At 35.3% G+C, this 16,159-nt stretch overlaps 1 protein-coding gene across 1 annotated transcript in view; it reads right to left on the reverse strand.

The window, feature by feature from the left end:
• DACH1 (dachshund family transcription factor 1) overlaps nucleotides 1-16,159 on the reverse strand; it is a 414,137-nt gene that overhangs the window by 43,025 nt on the left and 354,953 nt on the right. Inside the window, exon 7 of the mRNA XM_014859930.3 lies at nucleotides 5,994-6,145. Coding sequence (XP_014715416.3) covers nucleotides 5,994-6,145 — 152 coding nt within the window. The remainder of the gene's footprint in view (nucleotides 1-5,993; nucleotides 6,146-16,159) is intronic.

Genomic DNA, 16,159 nt, shown 5'->3' on the forward strand with positions numbered 1-16,159 from the left:
TGTTTCAACTATTTCTACAGCCTCGAAAGTCCAAATACCTGCTCGTGTAAGAGGACTTAAAGTAATGCTGTTGTGAGAGAAACATTTCTTAACATGCTAGTTAGATCCCAGAGGAAAAGCTTACTTGGTCCATGTTGGTATTTTATACAAATTTATTTCAGAATCAGATGATAAGTAAGGTTCCTTGAGTATCATTAAACTCACGTGACAAGATTTGTGCTCAATAATGTGTTGCCTCTAATAAGAGTAAATACCCTAGTTGAGGGGATTTCAATGGTCACCCACTCTAACTAAAACCTTTTAAAGATGAGAAAACCAAGGTCATCAGAAGGATCAAGTGACTTGTCCAAGATCTCAGACTAGTGAGTTGACTAACCCTAGATCAGAACTCCCCAGGTTATTTAACTTTGTTTTCTTTGAATGTTTCTTTCCAGGATAAGAAGGAATAGTGTCCCTTGAAACCAGAAACATTCGTAGGCAGAAAAAAATGTGATAGAACAGTATCAACTAAGGCATTTTCAGAGAAGCTCTTGTAACGAAAAAGATACAATATACTTGATTTAATGTTATGGTCACTGTTCTCCAAAGTTGAGCAATGATAGGCTCGCCATCCAAAGCACCTCCAGGTATAAACTCATCTTAGGATTCATACGATCATGTATGACAATATGGCAACATGGGCTCTGCAATTAGCCTGCCTATGTTTAAATCCAGACTCTACCACCATTGTGTGCTTGATCAAATCGTTTATCTGCCTCCATTTTCTCATCTGTAAAATGGGGATAACAATGAAATCTACTGTATAAGGTTGTAAAGAGGATTCAATATAATATTGTATATAATTAGCATACAGACTGACTGTGATACTGTGATTTATAATGAGAAATATGTATTTGGTCTTCCTCCCAATTCTGGCACAGAGATCCTACAAATGGGTGGAATTTCCTCAGTGTTAAGAACAATAAAGGGGAAATTGCTATCTTTTGCTATTCATAATAAGACTCTTTCAACTACACCTGAGTTTATGTTAATAAGGTGACTTTTGGAAAGCTCCTAAGGATGGATGCTGGTTGTCAGAGGAACCAACTGTCATTAGAGGGTTTGAACTTTCAGCCCCACTCCCCTGACCTCCAGGGAGGACAGAGGGGTAGAGGTTGAATTAATCACCAATGGTGAATAATTTAATCAATCATGCCTACATAATGAAACCTCCATGAAAACAAAGAAAGATGGGGTTTGGAGAACTTCTGGGTTGGTCATCCTGTGGAGGTACTGGGTGGGTGGCATGCTCAGAGAAAGCAAGGAAGCTCTGCACCCCTTCCCATATACCTTGCCCTACGCATTTCTTCCTTCTGGCTGTTCCTGAGTTATATACTTTTATAATAAACTGAGAACTTAGCAAGTAAAACGTTTTCCTGAGTTCTGTGAGCTGCTCTAGCAAATTAACTGAACCTGAGGAGGGGGTGGTGGGAACCTCCCCCTATGTATCTATATCTGTATCTATAGCTGGTTGGTGAGCAGCACAGATTACAATTGGATTTGGAATTGGCATCTAAAGTGGGGGCAAGGAGCAGTCTTATGGGACAGAACTCTTAACCTATGGGGTCTGATGCTATTTCCAGGTAGATAGTGTCAGAATTGAGTTAAATTGTAGGCATCCAGCCAGTGTTGTAGAATTGCTTGGTGTGGGAAAAACTACCAGACATTTGGTGATCAGAAGTATCAGAAGTGAAGAAGTGTTTAGTAGAGTATTGAGAGTAGAGGAGACACACAGGAGTATTTTTCTTGTATAATGACACACTAAGATGGTTCAATAAATATTATATTTTACTATTATTGTATTTTTTGTTGTATAAAACATAAATTTGTAAATATAGTGTATAGTCCAGATTTTTAAGAGACAAATGCTATTCTTTGCATCATAGTAAACTGTGTTTAGAATATTGGATATGTTTTACTGGTTTTTTTAAATGATCTCTTCACAAATTGGTAATGGGAACAAAGAGGAGAAGACATATTATAATTAAAGATAAAATGTAACGTACGAGCAATATGTCTGATGTTAGTCTCCCCATATTTTGAAGCCAGTGTCCTATTTTTTTGTTCATCTTTTTGAAGTTTCTTCCTAATACTTTAGTCTAACTCTGTTACAAGTAAAATTGTGTATTAATGACACAAATAAAAAAATTATTAATTTAATTTAAAATGTATAAAATATAACATTATTGGCCATGACATTGGAAATGTAAAGCCTAGAAAATGTATAATCACAGTATTTTGGTCTTAGTACTAAGTCAAATTCTTTTCCATTTTCTTTCCTGAAACGCAGAAGTAGAGAATACTACTTAAATACCACAGTTGGCTTGTGTTTATGTATTAGACTATCGTGAATCAATCTGGGACTGTCATTTATTGTGGTTTTAACATCCTTTTATTGTGGTTTAATCCCTATATAGACAAACCATAATGAACCAAAATCCTATCATATATCCCCTTATGGCATACATCTTCAATGCTAACTTCATCCCTAACTAACTTTTATATTCTCTACTTGTTTTGCCTTTCTACTTTTTACTTATTTATCCATTCTTATTTTAATATTTGTAAGTCTTTTAAAATAAATCTTGTAATGAGATAAGCAATGTGAATTATTTGTTCCCAATCCTACGTACAAATAGATCCAAAGCTCTCCTTAAGAATCATGGGTAAAAGTCTCCTCTGAATGTGTTCAAATGATAGCCAGTGAGTGAAGGTGTCACATCCAGTAAATTGACACTAAATTCTACTTTCCTCACCTAAAATCTCACAGGGAGTTCTCCACGGACATATTTGAATAAGGAAGCCATAATAAAAGACTGCTCACATTGTAAAAAAACAAGTAGAATTCCACATAAAGTAAATTTTTAAAAATCCCAAAAAGCAAACTCTGGAATGAATTTGTCTCTCTCACTAAAGTGAAATTATTGTTCTTTACTGTAGGTATTTTTATCCAGGATTACTTTTAAATTCTAAAACAATCAAGTTTCAACAAAGCACAGTAGAGTCTCAGGAGTTAACAAAAGTCTGGTGCCCAAAGATATATTAAAAAGTATATATAATATATATATTTTACATTTTATATTATATACAGTACATATATTTTCTATGCTACATATAGTATGTATATTTTTCTATAGTATATCTAGTATGCATAGTATATTTAAAAATATTAGCATATCGTATTTTTCTACAGGTCCTCTTTTAAAGTGCAAAGAAATAACATTTATGAAAATTCAATTTTGATAATGTGTCATGGATGGGACGTCTGTAGCAACCATCACAAGTTTTAAAATTGAGAATTATCAAATTATAGAATATCATGAAATTAAATTATTGGATATTAGAACAATATCTCCTTAAGCACATTATTTTGAAGAGTTCTTTGGTCATTAATTCTAAGAAAAAATAGACTTTATGTAGATTAAATTTAAATATAACTCAATGTCTTAGGTTTAATTAAAATAGGAAATATACATAATAAATCTTTAATTTCAGATGTGAAATTGTATACATTGGAAAATGTAAACATTTTCAACTCAATTCTTTTTCATTACTATCCTGATAAAATATCTCCAAAGGAAATACGGATCTTTAAACTTACTGCACAAAAAGTACGTTACCATTTTGAAATAGAAATCAGAGAACCCCATTATATATAATTGAAATTGCAGAGGAAATTGAGGTAGGCAGAATGTAATTACCCAAATTAGAATTTGGACAGCAAACACATTTATACTGTATGCCCAGTAAGTCAGGGTCATGACTGTTTAAACATTCTATACCATTCCTAGGCTATTACTACAACTCAATAAATGTGGCAATAATAAAAGAACTAGCATCTATAATTTTTTGCAAAATTATGTGAAACCATTACTGAACATAAATCCAGTATGTATGTGTGTGTATATGTGTACAGGTATATATGCATAATGTATGTATTATGTGTGTGTATTACTGTGCATGGAACACTAAAATTTTTAATCTTTGTTTTACCTTCTATATACATACGCACATGCATATATACATGCATATATATGTATTAAACACATACAAATAAATATATAATACATACATCTATATCACACATACATATATGTAAGGCTGAAGTGGACAAGCATAATTTATTTTTAATGAAGTATTCTTACTATAGGTGTTCTGACTTTATCAAAGCCAGATCTCTAAGATTTGGGATTAGAAATAAATAATTTAGTTTGCCTTGACTATCACCCTAGCATCAACTCTTGCTGAAACATATCCTCAAGGCTGGTTGGAAGGTTGAAAAGGAGAGTATATTAAATCTAGAAATATCTTCAATAAAATAAATTATTTGTGTAAAATCTGTACATTTTAAACTGGGGTTTTCTTTCTCTTTCTCTCTCTTTTTTAAAGAAATGATTACAGTTTGAAGTAATGCAAATAACATTTCTAGTCTAGGTATTACTGGCCTGGGGTGGGTGGATAAATACTCCCAAACTGATAGTATTTGACTTAGAGATACGGTGTTCACATGCAATGCAAGAATCCAGCTGTAAACCCACTCTTCAGATTAGCAAGCTTGTTTACACTGATGAAACCCAGAAATGTTTTCTCTGCTGAAAGTGAAATTAATTTACCCCTTCCCTGGTTAAAGAATTTTAGTTAGTGAAGATACATACAAACAGATCAAGAATTTTAAGTAAATGCTTAGCTTTTTCTTTACTTCATATGGAGTTGTATACATAAGAAAATGAATTGTCCCATTACTTTTCAGAGTGTAAATTCAGAAATGTTGAAGGATACTTTCTGAGAGCATTTAATTTAACAAAAGAGAAATTCATTAAAAACTCTACCTCATAGAAAACAGTAATATGGGTCAAATTTAGAAAAAAATGAGCCTTATGTTTATTTTAAAATATAATCAATTATTTGGCCTTGATTAAGTTTAGGCTAGATTGATGATTTATTTCAATTACTGAGATATAAAACCTTAAAGTTGAATACAGTTCTTGAGACTCTAATTACAATAGTATTAAAAATGCCATATTAATAGATGAGAAGATATGTTACATTAAAGGTCTTCTGTTATGTCCTTGGAGAGGTAAATAAAATTAATTACATTTCTACTGGGAGAAAGTTTAATATGATAGGAAATGTGCACAGAAAAATATCACTAAGGCTAGAGTGCTAGAGTAAAAACTAAAAAATATAAAATTACCAGGACAGTATCTGTAAGCACGTACTTACTACTAGCTACTCCAAATACAGAGAAGGATATGGCAAAAAATCCCCATCTGGGTTCCACATGATCACTTCATGTGTGGGCAAGAAAATTATGCTTTCTTTTATCCCAAACACTCTTATTATTTTGGCTCCATGCTCTATGTTATTGTTAACTGTAAGTATTTTTGATTCATAATGTACTGTACGTAAAATATACATCCTGAGGACTACATAGGAAATCCGTGGAGAGTTTTGGATGGCTTTTTGAAGTCTATTCTTTGAAGAAATCCCATTAACTGGAACAAACTTATTTACAAAAAAGAAGACTTTTTTTGATTCTTTTATATTAGACATATTTTAAATAACCAAACATATCACGTCCTCATTGGAAGGCCAGCAGTTTAAAAATAACTAAATATTTATTAGAATTGGTGTGCCATCATTTAGCAAATCAGACAAACTTAAACAGTTAGATTCCTCCCATTAGTTGGCAATAAGGAGAGCATTTAGGCAGAATGATTTTTAAAATGCCCAGATCATTTTCATTTAAGTTTTTATTAAGGCTTAATAAACATATTTGAGTATTTCTAGACCAATTTGATTACTGTAGGAAGTTTAAAATCTTAAATTGCTAGAAAAAGTTCAATACCACAGTTCAGTCAATCTCATGAATTAAGTTGGAATTGTATGAATTTGGGAAAAATCTACAACTGGGTCTTCCGTGTTCCTTTCTTCCAGATTGCAAAAAGGCCTACCTGTATGTTAGTCAGAAGGGTCTCTATGGAAGACAGTCCATCAGGAAACAGAAAAGGAGATGGAAAACCTGGAGGTAGTGGTTGTCCATGCCCAGCTAGAGAAAGTTTGTCAAGGCTGTCTCTTGCGGTTGGTGTGGAAAGCGGGGTCTCATCTGTATGTGATTGAAACAAAAATATAGAACAAGTTACGCTTGTCTGTTTTTATTAGACCTCAGTAATGGCTTCCCTAGTGGTTTCCAGAACATTTATTGCAAATTGGTTCCTGCTATCAGGAGAAAATGCTTTCTGCTGAATTTTCTTTAATGAAAAAGCTGTGGAGATACAACAAGATAACATTAATGAGTAACTTTATAAGCCTTTTAAATGCAGTCTCTAATGAGACTGAGTTTACAGTGCCATAGAATCTTTTTAAAACAAATATTATCTCATATATAGTTGTGATAATATATTCAGGCTGACTTTATGGGCACCTTCCCAATTATCTCATTTTAGTCTGTTCTGTTTGGATTGACAATAGAATATTTCCAGAGCTTCATATAAACGTTTTGTATATTAGTATGTTTCTTCCTCAATTAACCCTTCCCTTTATATCAATGATTTTTTCAAATATATTCTCAAGAAATCTACAAAAGAATGTAAAATTAAAATCTTTAATTCCACATCTTAAAAGAAAAGCCAGAAACAAATACAGTTTTTCTAAATTATAATTTAATTGTTCAATATTATTAAAACTAAAGATCTAATTCTTTTGATCTTGAACACCTTTCACCTTCATATTGAAAAACTAGCTTTTTATACATAAAAAAGAGGTCTAAAGAAAGGGTAATAAAATACAACTTCCTTAATATTTAGAAAATCAAATATAAAATCCTCTAAGATAAATTAGCCTTTAATTTATTTATTGAATATTCTTCAACATTTTAAGCAACTTATAGTAGTGCCCCAAGACAGATTCTTTTTACTCTCACAGTGAAATCTTTTTATTCAGTTCTTTATTATTTAAAGATTTTTACAGTTTCATATAAGATAGATACAAGTTACAGCTTATTTTAATTTATTATATCACAGAGAAAATTTTATTCATGGCAGGTTTCTCAATTTTATAAATATTTTCATATTTCACCCCAGGAAAATTAATCAGAGAAATGTATTTGCACAGTCCTGATAGTATCTCTCAATTTTGCAAGTGGCTAAAAACTTCAGCACACTTGCCTTTATGCTGATAATTTGATTCCACTGTTCTCCTCAATCATTTCTTTATTTTTCATTACAACAGCTAACCACACAACACGTTTTCCAATTACTTCTCTCTGGGACAGAAATATGGACGTCACCGCACTTCGCCATCTCTAACTAATGTCAGAACAAGTTAAATTCATCTCCCTCACCTTTCCACATTTCTTGTTAATGAACCAAAAAGGAAGAAAGGTTGGGGAGGGGAGTGATGGACACAAGCCCTTCTATTAGCTACACTCCTCTCACACACAGTCACTCACTCCTCTGCAGTTTCTCCTCCCACTCCCTCCTCTGTTAACTCACTGACAGATGATCTGAGGCTCCAGGTACTAGAAGAAGAAACAGAGTAAGCAGCTGAAATAGGACTCACTGTGTTGTTATTTTTTTTTTATCACACGTGTCACCAGGGTTAAAGAAAGACTTTAGTGCAGGGGTAAGGCTGCTGCATGGCTAATGCGATCAAGGTGATCTTGGACACCATTTACCTAGCTGTCATAAATTACTCCTCCAGACCAAGGCTGCTAGTGTTTTCTCATAATAGCTCTGAAAAGCCACTTGTTAAACATCTATGTGCATGTGAAATTGTTTAAGAATGGAGAGCAATATTTTTCGATCAGCATCACCTTAGCTGTCACATGCTAAAGAAAATGTGGCTTAATAGATCATGGGGATAATAATTGCTTGTCTCTTGAAGAAAGGCACAGAACCAGATGACCACCTGAGTTTGCTTTCAGGTTTAGAGTCTATGACTCCACAGTTCTTAGAGGTTGTCCGAGAAAAAGCATCATGTGTATGTATGCAAACACATACAAACATACACATTTGATTATAAGTTCCATCATCCCCATGGCTATTTGATTTAACTTCAATACATTTATGCACGACTATGTTTGGCTGTCGTGTGAATTAATTCATTAAATCATGTATGATACATATATTTATGTAGCCAATATTTACTTAACATAAACAATGTGCTAGATGCTTAATAAAAACAATCTGCAAGCCTCAAGAAGCATTTCTAGACTAGAGTGATCCATCCCAATTGTTAAGCAGCTAACTACTATAACTAGTAAAACATTTGGGCTTCCATCATTCTTCTGTTAGCCAGTCCATTTTTCTCAGTATAAGATCAAAATTGTTCCATGTATATGTGTAAGTGTGTGCATGTGTGTGTGCCTGTGTCATGTTTTATTCTGCAGTTGCTTCGGTGGAATTCTCATCTGGGTCATCATGGTTTCAGTTATATGTGAATAGACTATCATTTGATATATACTTACTTGATTGGATTCATTCATTCATCATTTTACATAATGGAAATATGTATAAGGCCACTTTAACTCAATACGTAGGTATGAAACAATCAAATTTAGGGCAGAATGACTGCTTAAGAAATGAAAAAAAGGGCTAGTGTTCTTTGAATCAATATATGTTTTTGAAAAGAAGAAAAACTAATCAAAGATCAAATAAACAAAACAAAAATATTCCTTTGGGCTTTAAGACTGAGAAAAAGTTGTCATCTTGTGGCAATTAACATCATAGAAAGTCTCATCTAGTCTTCCTACAAAGATAGTAAAATTGGGAACATAGTTCTTCCTTTTGAAATAAAAGTGACCTTTGATATCCTAAATGTTCTAAGAAGATTAAAGCAAAAGTTTGAGAGACCAGACAATGTGAAAGCGAGTTTTGACATCACATAATCTACACTGACTTCAAACAGTGAATGATGAAGCACAAATTCACAAAACACCTTATTCCAATTTGATATATCTGTACATATTTTTTAAAGTTTTATCTTTAAAAGGAAGTTGCCTTGTCAGATGCTATGATCTTTGGATTATTATAGAATTTGACAACACAATCTCTGTTTTTTGTTCTCTAATACTTTGAAATACTTTTAAACTTATGGAAAAATTGGAAGAATTGCAGAAAGAATTCCTATATAGCCCTGTGGTGGATTGAACGATAGCCACTCAAAATATACATCCACGCCTAATCTCCGGAGCCTAGCAATGCTAGCTTGTTGAGAAAAAAGCGTTTTCACAGATGTAATTTAGTTAACAATCTTGAGACAAGGAGATCCTCTAGGTTTAGAATGGGCCCTAAATCCAATGATAAGTGTCCTTATAAAAGAAGGGCAGAGACAGATTTGAGAGAGATGGAAGAGAAGCTACAGAAAGGGAGGAAGCAATGTGAAGAGAGAGCTCAGCATTTTGTGGCCATAGTCAAGAAATGCTGACAGCCACCAGAAATTAGAAGGGATAAGGAATGGATTCTTCCTTATAGCCTCTTGGAGGGAGCTTAGCAATGCTGATACCTTGATTTTAGATTCTTAGACTGCAGAACTCTGAGAAAATAAATTTCTGCTCCTTTAAGCCACCAAGCTTGGGGTAGTGTGCTACGCTGGCCCTCAGAAATGAATTCAACTCCTTACCCAAATTCCCCAATGTTTACATTTTGCCACATTTGCTATTGTTTTTTTAAATATTGGCACCTGTGCTAACATCTGTTGCCAATCTTTTTCTTTTTTCTCCTTCTTCTTCTTTTTCTCCCCAAAGCCCCCCAGTACATGGTTGTATATTCTAGTTACAGGTCCTAGGTCCGCGCCCAGAATGGGACCCACGAAACCCTGAGCCGCCAAAGCAGAGAGCATGGACTTAACCACTTGGCCATGGGGCCGGCTCCCCCCCATTTACTTTATAATTATCTCTCTCTCTCATTCTTTGAGTGTGTACATATGTTTGAACCATTTTCTTCTTTTAATCCTTAAGACTTCAGCACATATTTCTTAAGTATAAGGACATACTCTTCCATAACCACAGCATAAAATCAGCAAGAATAACATACACAGAATACTATCGTTTAACCCAGAGTCCATATTCCAATTTTATTATCATGAGGTGTTTTACCATAAAGAGCTAAATAATAAATAAATATTTACTTTACTTGACAAGTACTTGGGGAGTATTTTCTCTGGGCATGTAGTAGCCTCTAAGATGGCCTCTGATGACTCCTCCCTCCTGCTATTCACATCCTGTCTAGAACCTCTCCTTAGTCTTAGTTAGAGCTAACAAATAAAATACAACAAATGTGATGGGATGTCACTTTCGAGATTCAGTGATAAAAAGTATGTAGTTTCCATTTCTCTCTTTCTCCTGCATTTCTTGCCCTGGGAGGGGGGGGAATCAGCTGTCATGTCATGAGATAGCCCTATGGAGGTACACATGACAAAGGACTGAGGCCTGCCAAAAACCATGTAAGGTAGCTTGAAAGCAGATTCCTTCTGCCCAGTTGAGCCTTTAGATGAGGCTGCAGCCCCGAATGATAGCATAACTGCAATCTCATGAGAGGCCTTAAACCAGAGGCTCCCAGCTAAGTTGCACCCAGTTTCTTGATCCAAAGAAACTGTGAGATTTAAATGTTTGATGGTTTAAGCCACTAAATTTTGATGTAATCTGTTATATAGCTATAGATAACTAAAACAGTTCATAACATTTTTTTTAATACTTTGAGATATATAAAGAAAATGACTTAGTGTCCAGTTAGTGTTAGCTACTTTGGACATATAATAACTTCTTCAGGCTTCAGGTTCCTCAATTTATTGTTTTTTTTTTCTCTGAAACTTTTTTTTTGTACAGTATTTTTTTTGTTTTGTTTTGTTTTTTGTTTTTTTTTTTTTTTATTAATGTTATGATAGATTACAACCTTGTGAGATTTCAGTTGTACATTTTTGTTAGTCATGTTGTGGGTACACCACTTCCCCCTCCGTACCCTCCCCCCACCCCCCCTTTTCCCTGGTAACCACCGATCAGATCTCCTTCTCAATATACTAATTTCCACCTATGAGTGGAGTCATATAGAGTTCGTCTTTCTCTGACTGACTTATTTCGCTTAACATAATGCCCTCGAGGTCCATCCACGTTGTTGTGAATGGGCCAATTTCGTCTTTTTTTATGGCTGAGTAGTATTCCATTGTGTATATATACCACATCTTCTTTATCCAATCATCAGTTTCTGGGCATGTAGGCTGGTTCCACGTCTTGGCTATTGTAAATAATGCTGCGATGAACATAGGGGTGCAACGGACTCTTGAGACATCTGATATCAGGTTCTTAGGATAGATACCCAGTAATGGGATGGCTGGGTCATAGGGTATTTCTATTTTTAACTTTTTGAGAAATCTCCATACTGTTTTCCATAGTGGCTGTACCAGTTTGCATTCCCACCAACAGTGTATGAGGGTTCCTCTTTCTCCACAACCTCTCCAACATTTGTCGTTCTTGGTTTTGGATGTTTTTGCCAATCTAACGGGGGTAAGGTGATATCTTAATGTAGTTTTGATTTGCATTTCCCTGATGATTAGCGATGATGAACATCTTTTCATGTGTCTATTGGCCATATTCATATCTTCTTTTGAGAAATGTCTGTTCATGTCCTCTGTCCATTTTTTGATCGGGTTGTTTGTTTTTTTGTTGTTAAGCAGTGTGAGTTCTTTGTATATTATGGAGATTAACCCTTTGTCGGATAAGTGGCTTGTAAATATTTTTTCCCAATTAGTGAGCTGTTTTTTTGTTTCAATCCTGTTTTCCCTTGCCTTGAAGAAGCTCTTTAGTCTGATGAAGTCCCATTTGTTTATTCTTTCTATTGTTTCCCTCAACTGAGGAGTTACAGTGTCCGAAAAGATTCTTTTGAAACTGATGTCAAAGAGTGTACTGCCTATATTCTCTTCCAAAAGACTTATTGTCTCAGGCCTAATCTTTAGGTCTTTGATCCATTTTGAGTTTATTTTGGTGTGTGGTGAAAAAGAATGGTCAATTTTCAATCTTTTGCATGTGGCTGTCCAGTTTTCCCAGCACCATTTGTTGAAGAGACTTTCTTTTCTCCATTGTAGGCCCTCTGCTCCTTTGTCGAAGATTAGCTGTCCATAGATGTGTGGTTTTATCTCTGGGCTTTCAATTCTGTTCCATTGATCTGTGGACCTGTTTTTGTACCAGTACCATGCTGTTTTGATCACTGTAGCTTTGTAGTATGTTTTGAAATCGGGGATTGTGATTCCGCCGGCTTTGTTTTTCTTGCTCAGGATTGCTTTAGCAATTCGCGGTCTTTTGTTCCCCCATATGAATTTTAGGATTGTTTGTTCAATTTCTGTGAAGAATGTTCTTGGGATTCTGATTGGGATAGCATTGAATCTGTATATTGCTTTAGGTAGTATGGACATTTTAACTATGTTTATTCTTCCAATCCATGTGCAAGGAATGTTTTTCCATCTCTTTATGTCATCGCCTATTTCTTTCAAGAAAGTCTTGTAGTTTTCATTGTATAGATCCTTCACTTCCTTGGTTAAGTTTATCCCAAGGTATTTTATTCTTTTCGTTGCGATTGTGAATGGGATAGAGTTCTTGAGTTCTTTTTCTGTTAGTTTATTGTTAGTGTATAGAAATGCTACTGATTTATGCACGTTAATTTTATACCCTGCTACTTTGCTGTAGTTGTTGATTATTTCTAATAGTTTTTCTGTGGATTCTTTGGGGTTTTCTATGTATAAGATCATGTCGTCTGCAAACAACAAGAGTTTTACTTCTTCGTTACCTATTTGGATTCCTTTTATTTCTTTTTCCTGCCGAATTGCTCTGGTCAGCACCTCCAGTACTATGTTGAATAGGAGTGGTGAAAGTGGGCACCCTTGTCTTGTTCCTGTCCTCAGAGGGATGGCTTTCAGCTTTTGTCCATTGAGTATGATGTTGGCTGTGGGTCTATCATATATGGCCTTTATTATGTTGAGGTACTTTCCTTCTATACCCATTTTACTGAGGGTTTTTATCATAAATGGGTGTTGGATCTTGTCGAATGCTTTCTCTGCATCTATTGAGATGATCATGTGGTTTTTGTTTTTCATTTTGTTGATGTAGTGTATCACGTTGATTGACTTGCGGGTGTTGAACCATCCCTGTGTCCCTGGTATAAATCCCACTTGATCATGGTGTATAATCTTTTTGATGTATTGCTGTAATCAGTTTGCCAAAATTTTGTTGAGGATTTTTGCATCTATGTTCATCAGTGATATCGGCCTGTAGTTCTCCTTCTTTGTGTTGTCCTTGTCAGGTTTGGGGATCAGAGTGATGTTGGCTTCATAGAATGTGTTAGGGAGTTCTCCGTCTTTCTCAATTTTCTGGAACAGTTTGAGGAGAATAGGTATTAAGTCTTCTTTGAATGTTTGGTAGAATTCTCCAGAGAAGCCGTCTGGTCCTGGACTCTTGTTTTTGGGGAGGTTTTTGATTACCGTTTCTATTTCCTTACTTGTGATTGGTCTATTCAGATTCTCCATTTCTTCCTGATTCAGTTTGGGGAGATTGTAGGAGTCTAGGAATTTGTCCATTTCTTCCAGGTTGTTCAATTTGTTGGCATATAGTTTTTCATAGTATTCTCTTATGATCTCTTGTATTTCATTGGTATCTGTTGTGATTTCTCCTCTGTCATTCCTGATTTTATTAATTTGCGATTTCTCTCTTCTTTTCTTGGTGAGTCTGGCTAGGGGTTTGTCAATTTTGTTAATTCTTTCGAAGAATCAACTCTTTGTTTCATTGATCCTTTCTATTGTCTTTTTTGTTTCAATATCGTTTATTTCTGCTCTTATTTTTATTATTTCCCTCCTTCTACTGACTCTGGGCTTTGTTTGTTCTTCTTTTTCTAGTTCTGTTAGGTGTCGTTTGAGGTTGCTTACGTGAGCTTTTTCTTGTTTAGTGAGGTGAGCCTGTATTGCGATGAATTTCCCTCTTAGGACTGCTTTTGCTGCATCCCAAATGATTTGGTATGTCGTGTTCTCATTTTCATTTGTCTCCAGATAATATTTGATTTCTTCTTTAATTTCTTCAATGATCCATTGTTTGTTGAGAAGCGTGTTGTTTAGTCTCCACATTTTTGCACCTTTCTCTGCTTTTTTCTTGTAGTTGATTTCTAGTTTAATAGCGTTATGATCAGAAAAGATGCTTGATATTATTTCAACTCTCTTGTATTTATTGATGTTTGCTTTGGTTCCCAAAATATGGTCAATCCTTGAGAATGTTCCATGTGCACTTGAGAAGAATGTGTAACCTGCTGTTTTTGGATGAAGTGTTCTATATATATCTATTAAGTCCATCTGGTCTAATTTTTCATTTAATTCTATTATTTCCTTGTTGATTTTCTGTCTGGATGTTCTGTCCATTGGTGTTAATGGTGTGTTGAGGTCCCCTACTATTATTGTATTGTTGTTGATGTCTTCTTTTAGTTCTATTAAGAGTTGCTTTACAAATTTTGGTGCTCCTGTGTTGGGTGCGTATATATTTATAAGTGTTATGTCTTCTTGGTGGAGAGTCCCTTTTATCATTATATACTGTCCCTCTTTATCTTTCTTTATCTGTTTTGCTTTGAAATCTACCTTGTCTGATATTAGTATAGCGACACCTGCTTTCTTTTGTTCATTATTAGCTTGGAGTATTGTTCTCCATCCCTTCACTCTGAGTCTGTGTTTGTCTTTGGGGCTGAGGTGTGTTTCCTGGAGGCAGCATATTGTTGGATCTTGTTCTTTGATCCATCCTGCCACTCTCTGTCTTTTGATTGGGGAGTTCAATCCATTTACATTTAGAGTGATTATTGAGACGTGGGGGCCTACCACTACCATTTTGTGTCTTGTTTTCTGGTTTTCTTCAGTTTCCTTTGTTTCTCGTCCCATGGTTTAATCTGTTCTGATGTAGAGCTGCTACTCTCTGTTGTTGTCCTTCTACTTATCTCCTCTGCTCTTGGTTTTGTAGCCCCTTTCCTTTTTTGGATTTTTCAGGAATGAGGGTTTTCCTGAGGATTTCCTGAAGAGGAGGTTTTGTGGCAATGAACTCCCTTAATTTTTGTTTATCTGGGAAAGTTTTTATTTCTCCATCGTATTTGAAGGATATTTTCGCTGGGTAGAGAATTCTCGGCTGTAGATTTTTGTCCTTCAGATTTTTGAATATATCATTCCACTCTCTTCTAGCCTGTAAAGTTTCTGCTGAGAAATCTGCTGATAGCCTGATGGGGGTTCCTTTGTAGGTTAGTTTCTTTTGCCTGGCTGTCCTTAATATTTTCTCCTTGTCGTTGACTTTTGCTAGCTTCACTACTATATGCCGTGGAGTTGGTCTTCTTGCATTGATAAAGTTTGGAGATCTATTGGCTTCTGTCACCTGAAGATTCATCTCCCTCACCAGATTTGGGAAGTTCTCAGCCATTATTTCTTTGAATAGGTTTTCTGCCCCTTTCTCCTTCTCTTCTCCCTCTGGTATACCTATAATCCTTACGTTGCATCTCCTAATTGTGTCTGATAATTCTCGGAGAGTTTCTTCATTTCTTTTAAGTCTTGCTTCTCTCTCCTCCTCTGCCTGCAACAATTCTATATTGCCATCTTCCAAATTGCTAATTCTTTCCTCCATATTATCGGCCCTACTGTTCAGAGCATCTAGATTTTTCTTAATCTCCTCTATTGTGTTCTTCATATCCAATATTTCTGTTTGGTTCTTCTTTATCGTATCAAACTCTTTTGTGACATAGCTCCTGAACTCGTTGAGTTGTCGGTCAGAATTCTCTCTTAACTCATTGAGAATCTTAATGATGGCTGTTTTGAAGTCATCATCATTTAGGTTATATATCTCATTTTCTTTGGGATTGTTTTCTGTGTATTTGTTACTTTCTTTCTGTTCTGGAGATTTAATGTATTTTTTCATATTGCTTGATGTTGTTGATTTGTGCCTCCGCATGGAGATAGAGTTTAGTTGCTCCTTTCACTTGTTTCAGCTGCTGCGGTGGGGGGAGCAGCTGTTTATACTTCACCAACCAGGAACCCTGTCCGTAGTTGCTAACTGGGCCTGGGCCCCTCTTCGTAGCCACAGTGGCCCTTTGGATTCCCTCCTCTGCCGTGGGGGCCGTCA

The sequence above is a fragment of the Equus asinus genome, chromosome 11 (assembly GCF_041296235.1).
Source record: "Equus asinus isolate D_3611 breed Donkey chromosome 11, EquAss-T2T_v2, whole genome shotgun sequence".
Classification (NCBI taxonomy): domain Eukaryota; kingdom Metazoa; phylum Chordata; class Mammalia; order Perissodactyla; family Equidae; genus Equus; species Equus asinus.